Source organism: Lytechinus variegatus, chromosome 16, assembly GCF_018143015.1.
Source record: "Lytechinus variegatus isolate NC3 chromosome 16, Lvar_3.0, whole genome shotgun sequence".
Taxonomy (NCBI): domain Eukaryota; kingdom Metazoa; phylum Echinodermata; class Echinoidea; order Temnopleuroida; family Toxopneustidae; genus Lytechinus; species Lytechinus variegatus.
Window position 1 is genome coordinate 20,884,828 of NC_054755.1, and position 25,087 is coordinate 20,909,914.

Here is a 25,087-nt window from a genome sequence, read left to right on the forward strand (position 1 = left end):
GTAACATTTAACATACGAGGTTGTGAATTTTTGCTGGTTCGTGTTTCGGAAAGAACGTTAAAATGGCTTCTTCTCTGATATTGCAGCTGAATTCGAGGTATGTTTACTCTATTTTGAAAAGCATTGGTAAAATTAGATATAAGTACACCGTATTTATATTGGTTTACACAAGCAAACTTTATTTAATTACGCATTAGAAGTTCGCCATATTTTTTATGTAGACCCACATGTATAAATTTGTGTAGGCCTAGGCCTAAGCCGTAGCCTTGCAATTTGTAGCGATCGCAACGGGTTCGCGTTTAACACATTTCCTATTCTGCCAACACACAAAATGGGCAAAATTCATTGAGCCAGTGTATCAACATTTCAAATCCTTTTTTCATAAAATGTTACGATCTTTTTCTATTATATCTAAACTTCTTATTTCTAGTCAATTTACTCACATTTGCATCGCCAAAATGTTGTTTTTAAGGCCGTTTTTGAGAGCACCACCTGTCCGTCGTCACACGATGGAAGTCGCCATTTTGGAAAATATGACTCCAGAACCGGGTTAATCTTGCAAGTTACTTTTACTTGTTGACACCCTCTAGGGGCATCAAATAACCATGTGTTATGTATCATTAAAATCGGCAGACTTTCTTCTACAAGTTAGTGACGATTTCAGTTCAATGTCGGCAATGTTTTTCGTTACAAAAAGGAGTTCTTTGGACACTTATGGTAAATCGTGTTTCTATTTTCTTACTTCAAAGCCGTATAAACAGAAAATTTCCCAGGGAACAGTCAAATATCAGATATAAATTAATTCTTTGAAGTGTATTTGTATCAGAAAATCTAATTTTGATATATAAGAATGTGTCGCATAGCTGCGCAAGAGGCGAATGCAAGCCCATGTTGTGCCGCCTAGAGTGTGATTTTGGTGCCATGGCTGACCGAAAGGAGTGAGTGGGCGTGGTGGCCGTGGGTGTGGTACTTGATGCATGTATGTTATTGTTAAACCCATTGAAATTAGTTGTAGGTGATAAGTTGTGCATTTGATTTCTGCATGAATTATGTGTATTGATGATAAATTAATGATAATTTCAACTTAATATTTCAAGAAAAAAAAAACAGGCGGGAATTAAAGCACGTTTAATTCCAGTCTCATTTTTTTTCATGGTGTACAGGCGCAGACCATGCATTGACTGCTGCCTGGTACTGGTATTAAAATGAATAGATACATGACTATATCTATATTCTGTTGTTTTGTGTCATCATATCAATAAGCTGTCTCATCAATTATTATTCACATGATGTACACAATAATGGGTCCCTGTTTTATTATGTTTACTAGGAGGGAGATTATTTTGTAAATGTGATTTTAAATGTAGTAGAAATTCAGATAATGTCAGAGACTTGCTTTTTAACTTTATATATTCCAATATATTTAATGTTAATATATTCTATAATTCTAAGCAGTGGAGTACATTTCTAGCTACTGTTGCAGCTCCAGCTGTCTGATCTCGCATTCTCAGATCTGCAAACAAAAAGAGACATCATGGTAATTATACAGAATACAGAGTGAACATGGACAAACAGAAAGAAAAAAAAAATTTACTTGCAAAACTTAATTTTCTACTTTTGAATGATATAAATCTTACAGATACCGGGAAGTATAGTGGGACATTCATTTTTATTTTCTGATTAAAGTCTGTTGAGGAATGAGACCCCCAAGAGTTGATTAATTTTTTTTAACAACACAAAGCATTCCATGCAATTCTCTTGTCTTATTCTAATTTGTTATCTTACTATATTTTCACAAATAGAAGCTGTTTGAATAAGAAAAATATGAAGGTAACACAGCCATGCTCTACAAGATCACCTCTTGTGTTGCATTTTAGTCAAATTAACTTAGTAACCTACATGAAAAAAAAGTATGGAAGTTTCTTAGATCTACAAGTACCTGTAGATCTGCCACCCAATGGGTACTTGTCTTGGGTGGCAGAAAAGTTCTGCGTATAGCGTCCCTTTAAGAGGCCATATCTTCAGTTATGGTGCTCCAATTGTAATTTGGTCTTCACCATTGAATTTGTCTTGAAAAAACCTTTCAAGTGATGTATAATTTGTCTGTATTTAAAAAAAAAAAAAATCATGTAATATAGCTACAATTTGCCTAAAAATTTAGGCTAGCGCGTTATATTATAACCTTGTTCATTGAATGAGTGGGCTAGCGCTCGCTCGCGCGCTCGCTTCTTCAACTTGTCTTTCTTGTCTTTCTGTTAATGCCCACAATCATTTCAAACTTCTTCTTCTTCTTGGTCTGGCAACCAGCCAAGAATTGCTACTTTTACCTTTGCATGCTTTTTGGAGCTTTGGTTTTTTTTGAAAGAGCTTCTTCATGTTCATATTTGACTGTCAGTGTGTCACTTTGACACTTGTTCACTGCAACCATCCTGCCTGTGGGGAATCTACAGGTAGGACTAAGGAGTATGGTATGCCAATGCTGTACATAACACACACTTTGAAAAATCATTAAAATATCACTTTTGTGACCAAAATTACTAATTTCCATACAGTTGCAATTTATTTTTCATAAGTAACTTGGGAATGATTTTTGTATTCACCAGAGCGCTCAAAATCTTGAATTATGGGCATATTTTTGTGTACGCCCTATTGGTGGAAATTAATATGGCAAGAAAATTTTCATTTTTCAATCTCTATTTTTAATTAAGAAACAAATAATTTAAAGAATTAAAATGTTTACTCTGCCATCTTGTTTCTTATTGTTCTTCGCCAATGTAGCGTCTGTAATGTTGGATAAGAACAATAAGAAACAATTATTTTTTTCACTTATTTTCTTTCCTAGCTGCCTAGCGCTATAGCTTCTAGCTGATGCACTGCTAGCCTATGCTCTAGGGACAGAGTGACGTGATGAGGACGGCTGCGACACCGACCCACTTCTAGCTTCCCAGTCTCATAGAGCTAAAGAGAATTTCAATTTTCAACAGGTCACATGGCTGTAGACTCTAATCTCATTCCTCCTTTTATTGCAGGGATATCTGCAATATCCTATTATCTGCGAAAATCATTAATCTTGAAAGAAGCAGATCAACCCCCCCCAAAAAAAAAAGGGAGAGAGAAGATTTAAGAACTTTGAAGTAAAAAAAGAAGAAACAAACAATGATGATGACTGAAAGAAAAGGAGAAGAAAGGAAAGGAAATTTAAAGCCAAACAACTGAAGCTAAAGGAAATGAAATGTAAAAATAATAGAGAGGAGAAGGGAACAGAAAACAAAGAGAAGAAAGAAATAAGTAGGGAAGAGAGAGAGAGAGAGAAAAAAAAGATGACCATTACATGATGGTTTTGACTTGTTTGGATAAATGTTAGGAAATAACTGATGTCACTGGTGATGTAGATCTAGATCGTAGTCAACTTTACTTGTTTTCATTACATAGTAATAAAATAAGAATTTGATTGATTTTGTAGCCATGATCCTGACAAATTTTGGTAAGATTGCACTCATGCTCAGGTCCTCCTCTATCTATGCAGATGATCAGAGCTGCATTGCCATAAAAAATATGAAGTACATATAGGTTAAAGCCAAGGGCAAGCCTGCTCCAACACTTATATTTGAATAAATAGAAAAATATCAAACAAGCGCAATGCTGAAAATTTCGTCACAATTGGATGTCATATTTTTTAAAAGATGACTTAATTTTCCACAAAACAGTCTTTAGCAAATGAGAGCATTGACATGAATTTTACATTTTCAATTTTGCAGATTTTACAATAGGGAGGAATCTTGATTGAATCACAATAGGTTGCAAAAGTGGCAATTCCACATATTCAAGGAGGAGTCAAACCTTATTTCACATTAAGGAAAAAATGAGATTCATATTTCACAAAAAAGGGTAGTGGGTGGGTCACATCATGGACTCCCTCATTGGGACATCCAATTAAAATTTTCTGTGAAATCAACTGAAACTTTAAATTTTCATGACTTTTTTTATGTTACATCCCTTTTTGATGAAATTTTCATCAATATTTTTAAAGCTTGTATGATTTTCCTCTTTTTATTCAAGTCATGTTTTTGTTGGGGGTAGATTTCTCTTTTGAAAGAGAAGAATGTTTGAAACCAGGTGAATGTTATCCAAGGTAAAACTATGTGTACCTCCTTCTGAAATGATCAATGCTATGGCAAATTGGATATTTTGAGAGCTTGTCTAATTGCAGTTTATGGTTTGAAATATTCTAAAGATCATTTGGCCAAGCAGAAAATAGATTAATACTCGCTAACTCAAAGTCCAACCTTTTCTGAAAACCTTGATTTTGGATTGGATGTAAAAAGGGTCCTAATGCTAAACACTTTATTTCTCATTCAAATTAATGATGGTTGCTGTGCGTTAATTTCTAGGATCTATTTACTGGTATATTATTGTAGGAAAATGAGAAAGAACTATGAAACTGCAAACAGTTGCAATTTTTATGCTCTTTGTGATTATTATTGCAGCCTTTATGGAAATTTTGACTTTTGGACTGCTGGAACAGTCTTATATAAATCTTGAGTGCACATAGAGTGCCCAGCTTCAGAACCCCTTACCATGGCAAAAGGTTATCATATGTAGGCTCTAAATATAGGTGTAGATCTATTTTGATAGAATAACTGTGTCTTCCCAAATAACCATGCACTAGTGAAATGTGCTTGATATCACACACTCCAAGAATAAAGAGACCACTTGAAAAGTTTGGTGAACTAAACCACATTGACACATTTTATCTATGATCAGTCTTTTACTACGATTGTGATTGATTTCTTCTCAATGAGAGCACTAAAAAATCTTAGTGTTGGGGGTGCATTTTTTCTGAGGACCTATTTTGGTGATACAGAACGGCCAATGGTACATGTAATGGGCCAGTGGATATAGTCATATTAGTCTTATGAGGACTTAGAAAATGTGTGTACCCCTTTCTTTATGATTCACAGTTTAGTGACCTAACGACTAGACTACTTCAGTTGAAAAAGTAGCTAGACTACATGTACCTACACATATGTAGAAATTGTTAGATTAGCAATGTAACCCTGATTGATTCCATCACTCTCATTTGCTTGCAACAGCTACATGCCACCCATGTCTTGTAGATGCTCAGGGAATAACTTTGCTTTACAAATTTGAATAGAATTTTGGTCATAAGAGAAAGCTCTCAACTAAGTAATGTACAGTCCTATGTAAATATATGCTATACAAAAGAATTTATGCATAGCAGTCTTTCCGAAATGTGGAGCAAATTCTGATGCAATATCAGGAAAATTATTCCCTGATGCTAATTAGTAATTAATTTAATCAATATCTTGGTCATGTGAAGAGTAAACATCAAAGTTCACCCCATCAACCAACAATACAAATCTTGAATATTGATAAGATACAAATCAAACACTAAATTCATATCATGTGCATCATTTGCATCAAATGCTGAGAGATTTTAGCACAGGTTGTAAAATTGAGCATTTGAGACTTGTCACTAACGGGCTTTGATGTAACAATCATGACCCAAACTTTCTTGTTAGCAACTATTTATGATAATAATCTACAGATTGCAATTTTGTTTATCTTTAGTTCATTTGAATGTTTTTTCATGAATTTCTAGCTTGGTACTTAAATGTAACCTGAATTTAATCATGAACAGAATTTATTTTAAAAATTAACGATTATGAATAATTTTTTTAAGGTAAATTTGAACTTTGAGAGAAGGATAAAATGTATTATCATTAACAAACACACACATCAAAACCATTGTTTATTTAGTAATTGGAAAGCTCTATTTAATTTTTCATGCTGTTCACTTTTTTTTAATAGAAATTTTCCAACACAAATTGTTGGTAGAGCACTGGTCATGCAAGCCAGGGTCCTGGGTTCAAATTCCAGTCGGGGCAATGTAATTTCATCACATTTTTGTCCTATGATTAAAATTAAATCAAATTTGTGTTCCTATTCTTTTAAAGTACCTTAGAAAAATGATCCAAATGCTTTTTCCCAAGGCTTCTTTTAATTTTAAGTGGTATTGACTGATGATTTTTTTAATAGCTAAACAAAGTAAGCTGTCAGGAATCAATAGCTATAATATACCCATGATTGTCATGATTTTTCTGTTTTTCTTTCAGAAAATTTGCAGAGTTGACCAGGAAGTTAGGATGGCAAGCAGGATGTTTATCCAGATCAGGTAAAAAGATTAATTGATAGCGCATTCTGTGCTTGAAACCTGGTCTATTTAAAAATAAACTTTCATTTTTTTGTGTTGATAATCACCATCCATATATTATTGCTAAATATTCAATATAAAGATAAATTGCAAAGGTGTCTCCTATAAAATGAATGTATATCTATTGGTTTAATGTGTAATCTTGAACCCATGTAAGTTAAATCCTCACAAATCTGAGGGCGAGTCAGTAACCACTGTAGTCAATTTATTCTTGATAGCCATAGACCAATCAAATAATCACAAAATCAATTTGACAGCAATTTAAATCAATTTCAGCTACATTTATATGATTAGTGAATCTTTCCCCTGTATCAATTTCAGTTTCTACAGCATCTATCAGCAAGGTTTTGATCGCAAACAGAGGTGAGATTGCCTGCCGCGTGATCCGCACAGCTAGGAAGCTCGGTGTTAAAACAGTTGCAGTCTACAGCGATGCAGACAGAAACTCCATGCATGTTGCCATGGTAAGGATATAATAATAATATTGTACTTATATAGCGCATAATATTGGTAATCTCTATGCGCTATATTTAGGTTATGTTTCACTGATATTATAGTTCGACTTTTTGAATGATTTTGACAGGCCCTTCTTGGCATTTCAGTTAATCACAGTTTCATAAATTTGCACAACTTTATTTTGTATTCTTTTGCATTACAAGACTTTGAATTGATTCTGAGTCAGGGCCGAAAATCAATCATATATTGTGCAATTGATTGCAAATCCTTCTGGTAGACTGTTAGTGAAAATTATATCCATAATCAATTGAAAAAAAAAAAAAATTCTTGCAACACTCTGTCATGTTTTTTTTAAAGGTCCCATGAAATACAGCAAAGATGCTGATTTATTTGTTAGCTTAGCGGTTATTGATTATGATTCCATCAAAATTTTACCCGAAAAACATCCCACATCAGGTTCAGAGGCAGTTTTATATTGAAAATTGAGCCAAATTCGCCCCGCCCACAAAAATTCAGCCCGATTTGGGTTTCGTATATCACGTGACAATTATGACGTCAGGGAAGGAAACTGCTGAGTGTTGTTGACGTTTGGAGTGTGAAGTGCCTATTGTGGTTGCATGTGTGGATACAAAGTAAATAAATTGAATTGCTGGAATAATATTCCGAACCTGAATCTTCAAAGTCTGAAGAATCAGACACAGCTGATGACGATGCTGCAGCAATGATTAAAACCTCATAAAAAATCTAAAAAATCTGTCAAGGATGAGCTTGGTCGAAACAACTACACGAGGAACGTGTACAATAACTAGGGGTCCAGCTGCACAGCTGGGAAAACCTGCTTTCGATGACATCACAATGATTGACAGGTCGATCGGTGACTCTTTCGAAAATTTTAGTGAGCGTTCCTGTTGAAGTTCATTTCCATGGAATAACTCAACACCGGTTCGTTGTACACAGGAACCGATGGCAAATTCGTATTTTTCAAGTAAAACTACCTAATAATATGTATCTACATTGTAGAATAAGATGGAATTGGTGTCATAGGACCTTTAATGTCTTGAGTATTTATATATCTGTGTTCTGCATTGATATTTCTAAATCATGAAAATAGTGAAAATCTAATATATATAGAAAATATATGAAGTTGCTTACATTCATAAAATGCAGTATGCAGAAAAAACTTGATGAATGCATGGTATACATTTAAAAGATGTTTGATTGGCAAGAAATTCCTCTGATATATGGTTTTCTTTTGTTGTATGTTGCTTGCATTTTCATGATTTTTACTGCATCTTTTCATAATTTAATTTTGGGGGGCCTAAAATACATTTTTCTGTGAAATTCTATGCTCTTTGTGAATCCTATGATTTTTCTTTTGAGGATTTAAATAAAACATGTGCTTGTAGTTTTGACTCTATTTCCATGCTAATGTGTCATCCCTCTTGTATCTTTGACTTCTAGGCTGATGAAGCTTATCACATAGGACCAGCCGCTTCTCAGCTCAGCTACCTCAACAAACAGAAGATCATAGAAGTGGCAAAGGCATCGGGTGCTCAGGTCAGTTATTGTTTTGTTTGGTGTATGAATTTCATTGTAATACCAGTACCAATTCTTCTCAAATTGGAATGTACCAACTGTTCGCATTAATGCAAATGAATAGTTACAGGTATTCATGCCATTTTGGGGTTTCCATCTCATTTAAGGTTGGTACAGTATTGTCTTTTTGTCATGATGGCACTTTATGTTTGTATTTGGTGAAAACACCAATTATTGTATTTAAAGACCCAAAATCGGTGCTTAAAGTGATATTGAAAAATGGAAACCCTGCCAGCTATGGATTATGACAAGTGAGGAATTAGCTTTTAAAATTCAACAGAGTGGGTGGTGAAAATACACTTTATATGCTTTTCAGAGGCCTGAAATACATGTATGTGATGTCATATTGTGTCAGGTAAGTTTGATTACATAAAAATGTTTTTAGATGGAAAATTGTCAATCATCCATCATCATCATCATCATCATTATTATTATCTTAATCATCATCTTCATCATCATCATCATCATCGTCATTATCGTCATCTTCATCACCATCATCATCATCTATATCATCATCATCATCATTGTCATCATCATCGTCATCATCACCATCATCGTCATCATTTACATCATCATCATCATCAAAATCTACATCATCATCTTCATCATCATCTCCATCATCATCATCTACCTCATTATTATCATCATCGTCATCATCATCACCATCATCATCATCATAACCATCACCATCATCATCATCATCATAACCATCATCGTCATCTTCATCACTATCATCGTCATCATCATCATCATCATAACCATCATCGCCATCATCATCATAACCATCATCGTCTTCATCACCATCATCATCTACATCATTATCATCATCTACATCATCATCTTAATCAGAAGAAGAATAAAGTGATTCCCCTTGCTCTTGACTTCTCAGGCCATCCATCCTGGGTATGGTTTCCTCTCAGAGAATACAGAGTTTGCTGACCTCTGCGACAAGGAAGGTGTTATCTTTGTTGGACCACCGTCATCAGCTATCAGGGATATGGGCATCAAGAGGTAAGGCTTAGGTTTCACTGATTGATTATAGGCATTGGTGTATGGATTAGGGGGCTCTGACCCCCACCCCCCTCAAAACAGTCCCACAACCAAGAAAGCAAAAGAAGGAGAAATAGAAAGAAAAGGAAAGAAAAAAGGTGGAAACCTATTCATATTTGATGAATATTTAGGTCAAAATATATCACAGAATCAGATTTTCAGTTAATAAAAACTGAATTTTTTGCTGACTTGCATCGCTCACTCGTGAATTTTTAGATTTTCCTTTTACGCCTTCTCAACGCCACTGATTACAGGGGAGTCTTTCATGATGCTTTCATTGGAAGATGTTATATGCTAACTGAAGTCCGTACATCGAATTCGCTAAGAGCACATGAATATTGGGATATTGATTTCATTTAATCAATTGAATGATTTCATTTCCAAATGTTAGCACATCCAAGCACATCATGTCAGCAGCTGGCGTGCCAATCATTGAGGGTTACCACGGCGAGGACCAATCAAAAGAGAGATTGAGGCAGGAGGCGGAGCGTATAGGATATCCCGTCATGCTGAAGGCTGTCAGAGGTGGTGGAGGAAAGGTCAGTCAATACATTTTTTAAACCTGATATTTTAGGAGAAATGTGCCATCCAGAAAGGTTAATTTGAATAAAAGAGAAAAATAGAAATATAAAAACTCATAAACTTGCCTACATCATAATTTGTATTCCTGGGAAATGTGCTATATAGACCCAAGTATTATAATTCATGTTATTATTATGATTATTAAGAATGAAAATTCTACAAAATGGGATGTTAAATGAATAAAAAAAACCAACAGAACAGTAATTTGGACCACACAGATAATTTGCTAGTGAGATTAATGATGTCACAGTTAGACTGTTTCATTTGTTTTTTGTTATATCGTATTTCAGGTTTTGCAGATTTGACATGAAGGACCCTCTTTATTGAATCTCAATAGGTTACAATAATAACAATATCATGTAAAAAAAAGCTGACAGGATTGGCTCTCTCGCATTTGCATACATGTATCATCTGTGTTGTGCATATAGCTATTTATGAAATTATTAAAACTCTGAATGTCATAACTGCCTTATTTTACATCCGAATTTAATGATAGTTTTGGCATCATGCTTTTTTATTATCCTTTTATCCATATCATATTTTTTATATCATATTTTTCTGTAAAGGGTATGCGTATTGTGAAGACAGAAGCAGATTTTGATGAGGCCTTGGAGTCGGCTATGCGAGAGGCCAAGAAATCTTTTGATGATGACATCATGCTCGTTGAAAAGTTTGTTGAGACCCCAAGGTATGGAGAAATATTTGACCTTTGACTATTGGGCGATTCCATAGAATATGTACGTCCAACCTCCTATATGTGGGACTTCATGAAATTTTCTGTCTCTGATTTCTTGTTCTTTTGACAGTCTGTAATGCTCTCGAATGACCAAATTTGGGTCAGTTTATGAAGTGGTGTAAAACCTTAGAAAAATAATAATGATATAGGGTATTTATATTGCGCACATATCCCCCTTGTTAGGTGCTCAAGGTGCTCCTATATTACCCGGCTAAGTTAGGCGTTCATAGCGCACACAGCTTCTTGAGGAATAACTTCCTACCGGTACCCATTTACCTCACCTGGGGGTCGGATGTACTAAAAGGTTGATTATTTTATGGAATTGCCATATTATTAAATCTTTTTTTTTACTGTATATTTTGATATTATTTGAATCAAGATCAAAAGAAAATAATGAGGATTTATTTTTGTTTATTGTACTGCTATTAGGCATGAATGCTTGTATTAAAGTACGCAACCAGAGAGGGGTATCTGGCCTAGGGCCTCACCAAGGGAGAAACAGTACCTTACCAACTGACTTTGGAAAGTGCATCATAGGGTAATTGTAGGCCCCCCCCCTCTTAATATGATTAACCCCAGTTCATTTAAATACCCCAAATCAACAGAAATATCCCTTTGAAATAAATAATTAATTCTAGTGTAAATAATGTTTGACAAAATGTTGTTTTCCTCATTTTGATTAAACAGGCATGTTGAAGTTCAGGTATTTGGAGACAAGCATGGAAACTATGTGTACCTGTTTGAAAGAGATTGCAGTGTGCAGAGAAGACATCAAAAGATTATTGAAGAAGCACCAGCGGTAAGCAAGAGGGAGGGGACTGAGGGGGAGGGAGGGAGAGCGTAAGAGAGAGAGGTAGGGGGTCCTAGAAAAGATGGTTTGGAAAAGAATGCAGATTAAAGGACAAGTCCACCCCAACAAAAACTTCATTTGAATAAAAAGAAAAATTCAACAAGCATAACACTGAAAATTTTATCAAAATCGGATGTAAAATAAGAAAGTTATGGCATTTTAAAGTTTCGCTTATTTTCAACAAAATAGTTATATGAACGAGCCAGTTACATCCAAATGAGAGAGTTGATGACATCACTCACTCACTATTTCTTTTGTATTTTATTATATGAAATATGAAATATTGTTATTTTCTCGTCATTGTCATGTGAAATGAAGTTTCATTCCTCCCTGAACACGTGGAATTCCATTATTTTAACATTTTGTGCTTCAGGCAAGGAGGTTCTAATCGTCAAATTCGTAAAACTTGAAGTATTGTATAATTCAAACAATGAAAAACAAAAGAAATAGTGAGTGAGTGACATCCATGGTGACATCATCGACTCTCTCATTTGGATGTAACTGGCTCGTTCATATAACCATTTTGTTGAAAATAAGCGAAACTTTGAAATGTCATAACTTTCTTATTTTACATCCGATATTGATGAGATTTTCAGCATTGTGCTTGTCTGATTTTTCTCTATTGATTCAAATCAACATTTTTCTGAGGTGGACTTGACCTTTAAATAGAGGGGGGGAGAGAGAGAGTGAGTGAGAAGGGGAGGGTGATGGTTTAGGAGAGAAAGAAGAAGAGAGGGAGAGAAGGGGGATGAAAAAGTCAATAGAAGGAAAGAGTCAGAGATGCAGAGTCGTAATCATTCTTGTGACACCACCCATCAACCCTTGTCATGAAAAGAAATCCTGCACATTAAAAATGAGTTTCAATGTTTTTGTTTTCTCTTCTTTTTTTAGCCTCATCTATCAGAAGAAGTAAGAAAGAGAATAGGAGAAGCTGCTGTACAAGCTGCAAGGGCTGTCAACTATGTAGGAGCAGGTGGGTGTTTCGTAAAGCTGTTCGTAAACTTACGAATGACTTTACGCACGACTGGAACATTTTCTCAGATCATATCTCAATTTACATAGGGATATCACATAGCACAAGAAGGGATCACCAGTCGTGCGTAAAGTCATTCGTATCTTACGAATAGCTTTATGAAACACCCACCAGGTCAGTCACTTTTTGGCTAGAAAAGTCTGATTATTCAAGGTTCTACATGTAGGTCAATTCTACAGGAACCACTTCTACTTGATATTTTTTTTTTGGGGGGGATTCTACTCATTTTTGGGTCCCAGCCATAACATATCCCCCCATATTGAGTAAGGTGACTTTTGATGCCCCTTTAGTTGTTTTTTTCTTAATGGCATTGGAGCAATTGAAGCACTCTATGACCAAACTAGCCTTGCCCTAAGAATTACAAAATGATTTTCGTTCCAAGGCTATTTTTCATTTGATGCAGATTATCTGTAATAAAAAAAAACACCATCAGCAAGAAATTGTGATATTAAATTTTTTCCCAACAAAATAGACCATTTTCTTCATCTTCATTTTCCCCTTCTGTTCCTTCTTTTTCTTTCTTGATAATGAATGGTATTATTTCTAAGCTTTTTTATTTTCTCTTCACAGGTACCGTAGAATTCATCATGGATGCACAGCAGAACTTTTACTTCATGGAGATGAACACAAGACTCCAGGTCGAACACCCTGTTACAGAGATGGTTACCAAAACAGATCTAGTCGAGTGGCAACTAAAGGCAAGTATAGATTCAATCTGTTTTAGTCTCTTTCTTTACCTTCCTCTCATCTGTATGTCTGTGTGTCTGTTAGCCAGACCAGATGCCATGCAGAGCTCGCGAAAGTGTCTGTCTGTCTGTCCGTCTGTTGTGTCTGTATGTGATGTCAAAGATTGTTACTGAGAGTGATCTAGTTGAGTAGAATTTCAAGTCAAGGTAAGACTATGGATTCAATCTGTTTTAATCTGCCTGTAGCACCCTCCTTCCTATGTTTGTCTGTTTTTATGTCTGTCTGTCCATCTGTCTTTTTGTTTTTTATTATCAGAGACGGTTGCCAAAAACTGATCTTATCAAAAGGTAGACCGATAAATAAGTCTATTTCTGTCGGATATGCTCCGGTGAGACTTTGTCTGGCTCCGCGGTATCTCCTTTGTCAAAAGACTGATGATGGCCATAGGGCTCTGAAATATATGTTGAAATGTGATTGGCTGGCATGTTCGTACACTCAATCTGTATTAATGACAACGAACGATCAAACTTTAAAGAAAGGACCTGACCATGTGTATTTTTCTTAAAAATTCAGTATTTTCCAGCAAATATTTTGGAAAGGTGCAGGCATGAGATTTCTCCGCGGATCGGCGGATTTCCGCGGATTTTGAAATTCTAGGAAAAAAATGAAAAAAGCAAACACATGCACGTGTGTATTTGTTTACATTGAATGCAAGTGATACGGACCGGACGTACAGCGTTTTTGAGTTGGATGATCGTGGATTTTACAAGAATTTGTAGGGTGTGTGGTGTAATTTCTTCAACTACAAAATGAAGACTGTTGAGAAGAATGACCCTCGTGTTAGTGATATTGACAAGGATGTCTCCAACAAGTTCAAATGGCAGTGGTTGGACCATGAAGTTGAGCTTGCAAAGTCAGCTACGGTGACAAAGTCTTCAAGCCAATCGACTTCTACAGGGCCTGTGGCGTCTGGTGCAAGTGGTACAAACTCCTCGACTGTTCAGATTCGCTTAGGTGATACCATCAAGAAAGCTGAAGAGGCAGGGAGAGCTTTTTGTACAATTTGTCAGTCAAATGGGGTTTTGCATACCTTAAATTCCAAAATTTTCCCACACCCTCCCCCAGGGGGGCCGTGAAGTTCCTCTTTTTTTCAAATTTCTCTGTCTCATGCCTGAAGGTGGTAAGCTGATTATATTCATTATTATTTTGTTTTTATTCTTTATTACTTTTTTTGCCCATCAAAATTGGGAATTAAGCAGTAATTGAGGATGGTGCGCTAGGACACCCTTTTCTCCATAGACGCTGTAGTTAAGCGTCAGTCAAACCTCTGCCATTACGAGCCCTTTGACAGGGGATATCGCGGAGCCAGATAAAGTCTCAGTGGATCATATCCCTGACAGAAATAGACTTATTTATCAGTCTATTCAAAAGAAGTGTTTCATAAATCATCTTTGTAGTGATTTTCACTGTCTAGTTTGCTCTCAGCCAATCAGATGCATGGATTTCAGTAGCTTGTAACAGTAGTCAGTGACAATCACTTCATACTATGACACTCGCTTCATCTTGTTCAGGTTGCTGCAGGAGAAACGTTACCAATTACCCAGGATGACCTCCGTCTTCACGGACACTCCTTTGAAGCTCGGATCTACGCCGAGGATCCCGATAATGGATTCCTCCCCGGGGCCGGTCCCCTCATCCACCTAGCCACCCCGAGCGCAGATGAGTCGATAAGGATTGAGACTGGTGTGAGACAAGGTAGGATAGGTTTCAAATCTTTGGTAGTGTGGACAGTAGGTGCTTAGTACCATGTGCTGTCAATGGTATTTATGTATTCACACGGTTGAATTACGAGACAAGGTACGTGTATGAAGTGGTTTCAAATCTTTGGTAGTGTGGACAGGGGGTACTTTGTGCTATTTGCTGACAATGGCATTTAGTAGCATTATTCACACAGATGAATGTTGAGATGAGTGTGGATAGGGATGCTTGGTGCCATGTGCTACCAATGGCATATTGTACTATTCTCTATACAACTTATTTAAGAAATTTGATGCTGCACAATTTCAGTTGGTCTCCTAAAAATCTGAAAAGATGTATCATAATACTGTCTATTTTTGTAATATTTTATTTATTGGCTCTTTACTGTCCGTCAGTTCAACACTTGACAAGAAAGATGGTGAAAACATGCAATTTGATTTGGTCAGAAAATTTTCAGTTTAATTCATAATATGGACTTGCCTTTAATGTTAAACAATCATTTCTATTCAGCATTTAAAAAAAATAATATTCATCTTAAATGACATGAAAATAATTTGTAGTGTGATTATTTGCAGTGGGACTTTTTCAATAATGTTCTCCCTGAATAACATGAAAACATTTTTTTTGCAAACAATGATTGTTTTTCATCTCACCAATCCTTCTTGATAATATTTGTTAGATATATGGTATGTCATATATATATATATATATATATATATAAAACAGTGTGTTATTTTTTCGTATTCTCTGTTATCAGGTGATGACGTGACCCCCTACTATGATCCAATGATTGCTAAACTTGTAGTGTGGTCACATGATAGAAAGAGTGCTCTAGATAAACTCAGGAAGTGTCTTCATGACTACCAGGTATGTCTTCCATCCAAATTAACCTGGGGGCCGTTTCCTAAAGCTGTTCTCGCATGTAAGTTTATAGCAAACTAAACTTCTTGTTGTCACGAGCAGCATTACCGGCGAGTTTCAAGATTTCGGCAGTCAGGTACTAAAGTACTGCAGCTATGTAGACGGGTGCTCCAGTGCCTACCCTCTGTGCATAGCTGCCCTTATGAAGAACGAGTAGCGATCCTTTCTTTTGCTCTAAGCCATCGCCAATAAACATTTCGGTGTATACCATTTACCACAAGAAAGGATCACCAGACGTTCTTAAAGTCACTCTTGTTAGGATAAGAACAGCTTTATGAAAAACCCACCTGTCTGTAAGTTACTAGCGACTTTATGAATGACTGGTGACCCTTTCTTAGAAACCAAGTCAATGCCATTGGAAATCTGGTGTGTATCATATAGCACAAGAAAAGATCACCATTCGGTCGCAAGTAAAGCCGCTCGTAACTTATGAACAGCTTTATAAAACACACACCTGTTTGCTTCTGGAATAGGCAGGTCCATTTCTCATTGAAAGAATTTGTCAATATTCGATTAATTAGATAGAAATGTTCTTTGGTGATAAGATGGGAGGTAAGTTTGATAAGACATTTGCGGGTAAACTTGCATAAATTGACCTTCCATATGTTGAATATTCCCCAAGTCAAAGCAACTTTTCAGACCAGATTATGCAAGACTTACTTCTTCAAATTAAATATTTTGCCCCAAGCTAAACAGTTGGCTGTGGCCCAAATAGATTTGGCTTTCATTTGAATAATAATAATAATAATAAACAGGATTAGTAGAACACCAAATCCATTCTGTAGAGTGCCTAAGAAGCAAAAAAAAGGATAAGAGAGAAATATTAGCAATGATAAAAAAGAACATGAGTAAATGAGTATTAAGCATCAGAATCAGCATCAGAATCAGCATTTTGCTCATGCCAGCATGAGCAAAAACTCATACTCCCACAAAAGAATTCCAGTATTTAAATTAGGAAAAGATTTTGATTTCATTTAATAATCAAATATGTGCTCTAGTAATGAAATGAGTAAAACAATTGCAAATCTTGTATTCCTTGATCCCTGATTCAGATTGTTGGACTAAAGACCAATATCAGATTCCTTGATGACCTTGCCAAGCATCCGGAGTTCGGCCAAGGTCACGTTCACACCGACTTCATTCCTCAGTTTGAGAAGGAACTGTTTCCAGAGCGGGGCGCCCTCAATGACCAGACACTGTGCAGGGCCGTCTTAGCTCTGGTACTCTACGAGCAGAGGTGTAGCAGTGTGGAAGGTCTCGACAGTAGCGGTGAGACAGAGTTTGTTAACACATGGAATATGGGTGTTAAAGGAATACGAATGCCAGTTGTGGTAGCAATCTAAAAGTGAATTTGAACGGCATGCAAGGAAATGACCACCCAAGTATTTGTATTTATGAATAATGAATGATGATTTTGGTAAAAATGTGTAATTGTAAAGAAATAGACAAAGTGGGCATGGCATTCCGGACAGGTGCCGGGTCTTTTTGTAAAGCTAGATAATAATGATGAACTGTCCCACATTTGCTTATCTGTGTTGGTAATCTTCAGGGGGGGGAGAGGGGGTTATGGGGTAAGTAACAAAATAAGAAGTGAAAGGTCACCACCATAGATGAGAAATTAGCAAAAATAAAATTGACCCCTTATAAATGAGTGAGGGTGGGGGGGGGGCAAGACCCCTCTCCCCTAGATCTGTCTGTGGTATTCAATATAATTTGTGCACTTGCTGTTAAGATTTATGTTATGTTCCCCATGTCACCATCGCTATTAACTTCATCTATGATACAGATAGATGCACATCCATCAAATCCTATTTTGATGTGGACTTGACAATTTTTTTTTGTTCTTTTATTTTTTTGCAGATCCATTTTCACCTTACAGTCAGGGCAATGGCCTAAGGTTGAATGATGAAATGCTTAGGCGAGTGAAGTTGAAGTCTGGAGAGACGGATTTAGAAGCGACCGTCACATACCATTCTGATCAAGGTTACTCGGTTAAGGTGAGGAGGGAGATGGAACTGAACAACACAAAATTGCACTGATCTGAATTTTTTGGGTGTTTCATAAAGCTGTTTGGTAGTTATGAGCAACTTTACAAACGACCGGTGAACCTTTCTTGGGAGCTATATCCACACCAATGAAAATTTGGTGGGCGTAACTTACCTCAAGAAAGGATCACTAGACATTTGTAAAGACACTGGGTTCGCATCTGAACATCAGAAGCAACCATCTGGTATGAATATGAAAATATCAATACTTGGTTCTGTTGTGACGGGGAGTAGAGGGTGTTAAGGATGAATATGTGTGTGTGGGGGTGGGGGCTGGGAGGAGGATGGATTATTTTTACTTGTTTGGCGTCACCTGTGCCTGGGAGGCAAAAAGTGAACTGAATCACTATGACTCGCAGGTCTCTCCTGATATAACTAATTGGGGAGTGTAGTCTTATACCAATAGTGCAATGGGTTCCTTGTGAGACTCCTCTACACGGGGCCTCCATATTTAACGCCCTATCCGAGGGATGGAGTGTTTTCCACTGTAATAGGGGAGAGACGTTTACATACAACGCACTGGCTTCAGTCATCCGCCCGGGTTGGACTCGAACCCTCGATCTTTGGTTCGACAGGCAGATGCTTTACCGATTGAGCCAACTTCGCTCTTGATACTCTGAGAAGCTGGATGGATGTAAAGATGGAACGAAGAGAATGAGCGGAGGATAGGAGAAGGGCTGGAGATGAGAATGAGCATTGATGAGAAAAGTGGATGTTTCATAAAGCTTTTCGGAAAATAACGCACAACTTTACGACCGACATTTTATTAGCTGTTGTGTTAGTAACAGAGAGGTTACCAGTCATGCATGTAACTAACAGTGGGTGATTTCAAGTACGGTGTTGAAATCTGGTGTTGGTGTTGGGACAACACCAACACCAGCTACAACACCGTACTTGAAATCATGCTGGTGTTGGGATTGACCTCGGAAAATATGACGTATTTCCGGCAGTTTGTGTTGAGCTCTGGTGTTGAATGTCGTCTGCTGAACTGAGCATTACAGCTGGTGTTGACGATCTACGTGCAATTTCCCTATTCACCAACACCAACCCCCAGGGATTGGGAAAATCGTGATTTCAAGTTCGGTGTTGGTGTTGATGAACTGTACATGTAGTTCACGAACAGGAGGCGAACACGATGAAACACCCCCGTAAAATTATCTATTACAGTTAAGATGAGCGCAAATCATTAGAGTTTTACACATTTTAATGAAAAATAATATTCATGCTTTCTGATTATTGCAGTGATTTTAACCTGTGCATTCTGTACGATAAGATTTTACTGCAATTTCTTCCCGATTTCACTTTCGTCGTCGAAAATTTCTTGCGTAAAGTTGTGATGATCAGCAGCGCAGAGGCGTGATGTCATAGGATATCGATAACGCGATCGGTATCGCTCCTCTGAACTCAGCTCGATGTTGGAGTTCGGTTCAGCAGCCTTTTTACGCTCTCAACACCAACACGAAAACCGAACACCGTACTTGAAATCACCCAATGTTATGAAATATCCACCAGTATTATATAGTCCTTTCAGCAGTGTGACTTATTTGTATAGACCCCATTTAAATCAGTGAAAATTGGCTTGGTTCCAGGCCAGTCTACACTGCTTTTAAAGGGGCTAAGGCTAAGTAGATGTACACCTCATTCTTGGGGGCCCCCCATGGAAAGTTTTCCACCAAATTTCAATCGTGAATGTTTTTCATCATGCTTTACTAAGATCGGGTATAAGAATGCCAAAATAAAAAAAAGATAAGTTTTTCTGACATTATTGCTTTATACAAATATACAATTTTCAACTCTTTGATCTTGGCACAATGAACAAAATTAAGATTATTGCATTATTTTGAGGCGTTTTGAATATGTTCTCTTTCCCCACCCTGTAGGTTGGAGATGCCTCCTATAATGTCCAAGGAACACTGACCGGCCAGGGTAATGCCCTTCAGATGACCAGTACAGTGGACGGTCAGAAGACTACATCCACTGTCATCATGCATGAAGATAGTATTCACCTCTTTTCACCAGAGGATGTAAGTTTGCTAAACCTCTCTTGAAAATTAGAAACTCAAGTTTGATTGCTAATATTTGTTCTTTTTAAATAATTGTTTTGTTTACTAAAAGTAAGTCTTATTCATCTTATGTGCTCTCATACAGCAATGAAATGGTCACTTTCTAGGCAGTCATTCTCCTTCCTTCCCTCTGTCTTTCTCTATTTTTTCCTCTCCTTTTTTCCCTCTTCTTTTTTTCTCTCTTTCTCCCTTCCTCTCTCCACTCCCTTTTTTTCTCCCTTTCTCTTAGATTAGAGGTGCTTAGGTAACCAAACCAGTCCCTGACTTCCTTGTGCAGGAGTCGGCTCTCAAGGTCACGGTGACCTTGCCCCTATGCCCCATAATATCACTCATGTCTCTCTTTCTTTTCCCCCCCTCTTTCTCATAGATCGGAGGTGTTGAGGTAACCAAACCAGTCCCAGACTTCATGCAGGCGTCCGGCTCTCAAGGTCACGGTGACCTTGCCCCTATGCCCGGTGATATCACCCACGTCTACGTGAACCCAGGTGATCATGTCGAGAAAGGACAGCCTCTCCTGGCCTTGGAGTCGATGAAGATGGAGGTCAGTTTAAATGCTCTTTGGCCTGTATTCGGAACTTCGGGTTAATGTAAAATCTAGTCTAAATTTGTTGACTATGGATAGCCAATTGTGACATAAATCCCTACAGTGGAAGACTGCTAGTTCAATTTGTCAACTCATTTGACACTCAACTCATTTTGTACTGTCGTGGAATGATAATGTAAATAGTTTTCTTCATCATTTAACCCTTTGCGTGCTGATGTTGCAATCTTGCACATTTGAACAATTAAATTCAACAAATGTAATAATCATTTTTTCCCCTAACTTCGAATTAGATAATCTAATAAAAGGCAAGAGTTCTTGGATAACATCTATATATAATAAAAACTATCAATGGTACAATATGTTAATCTTGAATTAAAGAAAGTAACATGGAAACAATTATTAGTTTCCCCCAAAAAATAATTCAGCATGCAAAGAGTAAAAACATGAGGAATGAGCACAGTATAGATGAGAAACATCCAAAGTAAACATCATTTTGTAATTTTTTGGCTTACCATATTTTAGCACAGAATTTGACCTTGTCAATTGATAAGCAAATTTTAGAGTACAGGCCTTTTGAAATAAAGAAAAAAACATTTATGAGGAAGGAATATGGTAAGGTTGGTCTAAAAGAGGATGCCTAAGACAGAAAGAAGTCAAAGGGGGGAGAGTCATTGCATGAGAGTAGGTGAACCTGAGTAAGAGGGAAAATGCTGACTGAAATGATAATAAAGGTCATGTCCTTGCAATCAATATTCTGGGCAGGGGGGGGGGGGGGGGCATTGAGCATTGCTCCTGTCCCATCAGTTGTCCTTCCATCTATCCATTTATTGTCTCCTGAACTGAATCGTTTTCCATGCAGTGACAATGTGGGATGTATTTTAACTATTTTTGATATTTCAAAATATTTTAAAATATTTCAAAATATTTCCTTTAAAGGTCCAGAAATCTGGAACAATATTGAAGTAATTACATGTGTAAGACAAAAGCCAACATTGAACTCATTCAAAAAGAGATATAGGCACTTTTTGTTACAGCGCGATTAAAGATAGGATTTTCCTGCATGTGTATAAAGTATAAATGTGTGCGAGGGTGTGTGTGTTTGTGTGAATGTATGCATGATTATGTTTAATTGTGAATTATTTACTTAGTGAAAATTTTTGTTGTATTACATTGAAATGTATAATTTTATGTTTTAGTAATTTTACTTTTGTTATCCCCTCCACTGCATAATATGTTTACTTTGTACACTTTTATTTTGATTGTCAAAATTCAATAAATTCATTCATTCATAAATACTTATCAAGTATGAATTCAGAGCACATAGGTAAAAGGTCACAGCTTGCATCTTAAAATTGCTTTCAGATTGAAAAAAAATACTGGATGGAAAAAAAAGAGAATAAGAATCAAGTTTAAATTGGGAGTCCGCTGGTTGAATTATTATTGATCTATCTTTTCTTGGGAAGATGGTATACTGTTCCATTGTACATTTATCTAAAGTTAAACATGAAATTCAACTATTTTCTGCCTGTTCTTTCATTTGTTTTTTTTTTCTTCCTTCAGTATGTGATCCGAGCACCAAAGGACGGCGTCATCGACCGGATCCTGGTTGCCAAGGGTGACAACGTCCAGAAACACGCCCCCTTAGTAGCCTACCAGGACAAGTAAAGCAACTTCCCTTAAAATGAATATATATCAAAATTAGATATATGAGGGATCAAAGTTGTGTACTAGTTCGAAGACATTACTGAGCATTAGCAGTATTGCGATATGCGTGGATAAATAAGAGTGCAATTGGTTGACGTTTTGGCGATGGAGGGTCAGTGTGAAGACCAAGATGTAAGCTGTGGTATTTCTTGGCCCTGTCTTATAAAAATATGTGAATGATCAGATTAATCTCACCTATGAAAGGCCCAACAACTTAACAGTCTTCAATGCATATTTAAACTAACTTTCCATAGTTTGAATTGATCAGCAGGGCCCCGTCTTACAGAGTTGCGATTGATCCGATCAATCACAACTATGGACGGCCAGCAACGTCCTCATGTATTATGCATGCTTGTTCAAAATATTTTCTAGCTTTGATGTATATTCATGCATTTGTTGTTTTCTTAAAGATGCACTGTGCTTCTCTAGTTTACAAAGGCTATTGTGCAAATATCCTGTAATAATAATAAAAGCGCTTTTCCCATAATGGGTCAAAGCGCGTTACAGCATATTATTACCCCGGTCATTGGATTCATTTCAATCCCACACGAAAGTGCACAATTGTAGAAAAAAATTATGACACTGATGGATTTCCATAGTTATGATTGATTGGATCAATCATAACTCTTTGTAAAACAGGCCCTGGATATCTATAGTTGAGATGATCTGGGCCCTGTTTCATAAAGAGTTGCAACTGTTGTAACTTTGCCATTATGGCAGCTACCGTGGCAACAGGGCTCAGCAGCCAATCAAAATCAAGGTTACCATGGTAGCTGCCATTAATGGCAAACGTACAACAGTTGTAATTCTTTATGAAACGGGGGCCCCCAGATCAAGCACAATTGCAAAATGTTCAGTCCAATCTACCCAGGCAATATAAAGACACAGCTAGCTCTGCAGGTTGGTTTCACAACAATGCCATATTGAGTTACTACATTGCACGTTTGTTTGGTCTCTATATATAAAAAAAAAAACAATCATGTATTTCTAAAGGGTTGTATGGTAAATAGGTTAATTTGACGTGTAAATACTCTTGAAGGTATGTATTCTTCATATGGACTAGAAATGGCATATATGAAATATTTAGGCTGATTGATATTGCATATCTAGGTTTTTGATGACCTCCCTTTTATTTGTGATAAGGCAATATAATGTCCCGTGAATGAACCTTAAGTAATGTTCACATTCCACAATTTTGCCACATGGTTAGCATTCAGGCAGTAATCAGTGATAAAAGGAAAGGGTGGTTTGTTGAATATTTTACAATCCTTTCCTGAGGAACATCAGGTGTCAGATAATGGGTTTTTTGTTTTATTGCCTTTTGTAGTTTAACTCATGGCAATCTTGTGTCAGTTTTAGTGTATGGATGATATTAAACACGCATCACCATTGTTATATTGTGATAGGCTATGTTTTACCTTCTCAAAATTGTCTGTTCATGGAAGTTGTCATGATATTTGGTATATGGTGGTTAATTCATTATCAAATCTGATGAAAAGTTTCAATTTAATATTCTTCCAATAAACAAAGAAACAATGTAATTCTGTTTAGTCAGCCTTCAATTTTCAGATATGGTTATCTAAAAGATGTGTTGGTTTTGTTTTGAAGTAAAAAGGCTAAATTCAGCAAATACCAAAGTTTCATTATTACTGAATACCCATGTGGGGTCCTTTCTTTGTATTGACAAATATTGGGGAATTCTATTCCCTAAAATCTTTCAATTCTGTGTATTCATATTTAATATATATTCATGTAAATGCTACATTCAATAAACATTTCAAAGTGATCGCATCGATCTGAAGACCTCAGTTATTTATGAAATGTAAATTTAATGAGCTTCCAAAGCAGTATGAAAAGACTAATAAAAAGAGCTCTATGTGCGTTGAATAGACTTGCTCATGTTTACGGGATGTGTTCATGCTTGACATTTTCGTTATCAGACACCACAGTACATCCCAGCAACAATCTAGTTGTATTTGTATAGAAGTACGGACTTGAGATAATAACCAAGATTAGGTCCAGCTTGAATTTGTAAAAGTATAAAATACTGTATCTATTCTATTCATATCAAAGAGAAACAAAGCTGTCAAGCATATTGCAATGAGTACCATTCTATAATATTGATGAAAATATTCCATTACAAGCTGCAATATATGAATATTCATCAACATGTAAATGAGAAAGCAACTATATTTTGTAAGTTGTACGTACATTGGGTGGTCAAATGGACACGGGTGTATTATTTTTATGTATGATACAGACAATAAAATGGAATAAAAGAATGATGAATACCTGAATGGACTCTTGCTTTAGTTTAGAAGGGAAATGTGAAAATACAGTACTGTCATTGCCCGCCAGTCACATTGGAAACTTTGCCATTACAGTAACTACCAAATCAGCGCCCCTTTGCTTAAAAGTTAATATTATGGTAACGTTGCCATCCAATGGTATCTTTCATGGAATCCTTCATGGAATCCTTGATTTTGATTGGCTGATGAGCATTGTTACCATTGGATTGCAAAGTTACTAAAATAGTACCTTTTATATCCTACATGTACATGAATTAAATCCTGTGTGCAGATTGGTTTAAATAGCATCATGTAATCAAACATTTTCTCACTATTTTGCGATGATGTTGAAAATGAAACGCCCACTGAAGAAAATTTACTATTCCATGACGTCAATGATGGAATAGTGCACTACATGTATTTCATCATTAACGTCACAGATCACGAGGGCGCAGCAACTAGTCCGCGTTCTGCGCGCCGTGTGTGTGGGCTCAGGAAAAGTAGGTCAATCAGCACAGCGGGTTATCTATATTTGGTTT

The 25,087-nt window shown here is 36.6% G+C and overlaps 1 protein-coding gene across 1 annotated transcript; it reads left to right on the forward strand.

The window, feature by feature from the left end:
* The first annotated feature begins 4 nt into the window (after positions 1 to 4).
* Positions 5 to 22,562, forward strand: LOC121429766 (methylcrotonoyl-CoA carboxylase subunit alpha, mitochondrial-like). The gene is made up of 17 exons (XM_041626973.1): positions 5 to 97; positions 6,138 to 6,196; positions 6,557 to 6,699; positions 8,153 to 8,248; positions 9,177 to 9,298; positions 9,729 to 9,876; positions 10,486 to 10,607; positions 11,343 to 11,454; positions 12,397 to 12,478; positions 13,109 to 13,236; positions 14,797 to 14,980; positions 15,741 to 15,850; positions 16,957 to 17,173; positions 17,765 to 17,901; positions 19,830 to 19,973; positions 20,380 to 20,553; positions 22,117 to 22,562. The coding sequence occupies exons 1-17, from the start codon at positions 63 to 65 to the stop codon at positions 22,219 to 22,221; spliced, it is 2,118 nt and encodes a 705-aa protein (XP_041482907.1). The 5' UTR covers positions 5 to 62; the 3' UTR covers positions 22,222 to 22,562.
* The last annotated feature ends 2,525 nt before the right edge of the window (positions 22,563 to 25,087 follow it).

Bases quoted from the DNA above. Each gene is read 5' to 3' on its own strand.
- LOC121429766 (XM_041626973.1), top strand. From the start codon at position 63: ATGGCTTCTTCTCTGATATTGCAGCTGAATTCGAG. The intron at 14,981-15,740 runs GTAGGATAGGTT...CTCTGTTATCAG, and splicing joins TGAGACTGGTGTGAGACAAG to GTGATGACGTGACCCCCTAC. The intron at 20,554-22,116 runs GTCAGTTTAAAT...TTCTTCCTTCAG, and splicing joins TGGAGTCGATGAAGATGGAG to TATGTGATCCGAGCACCAAA.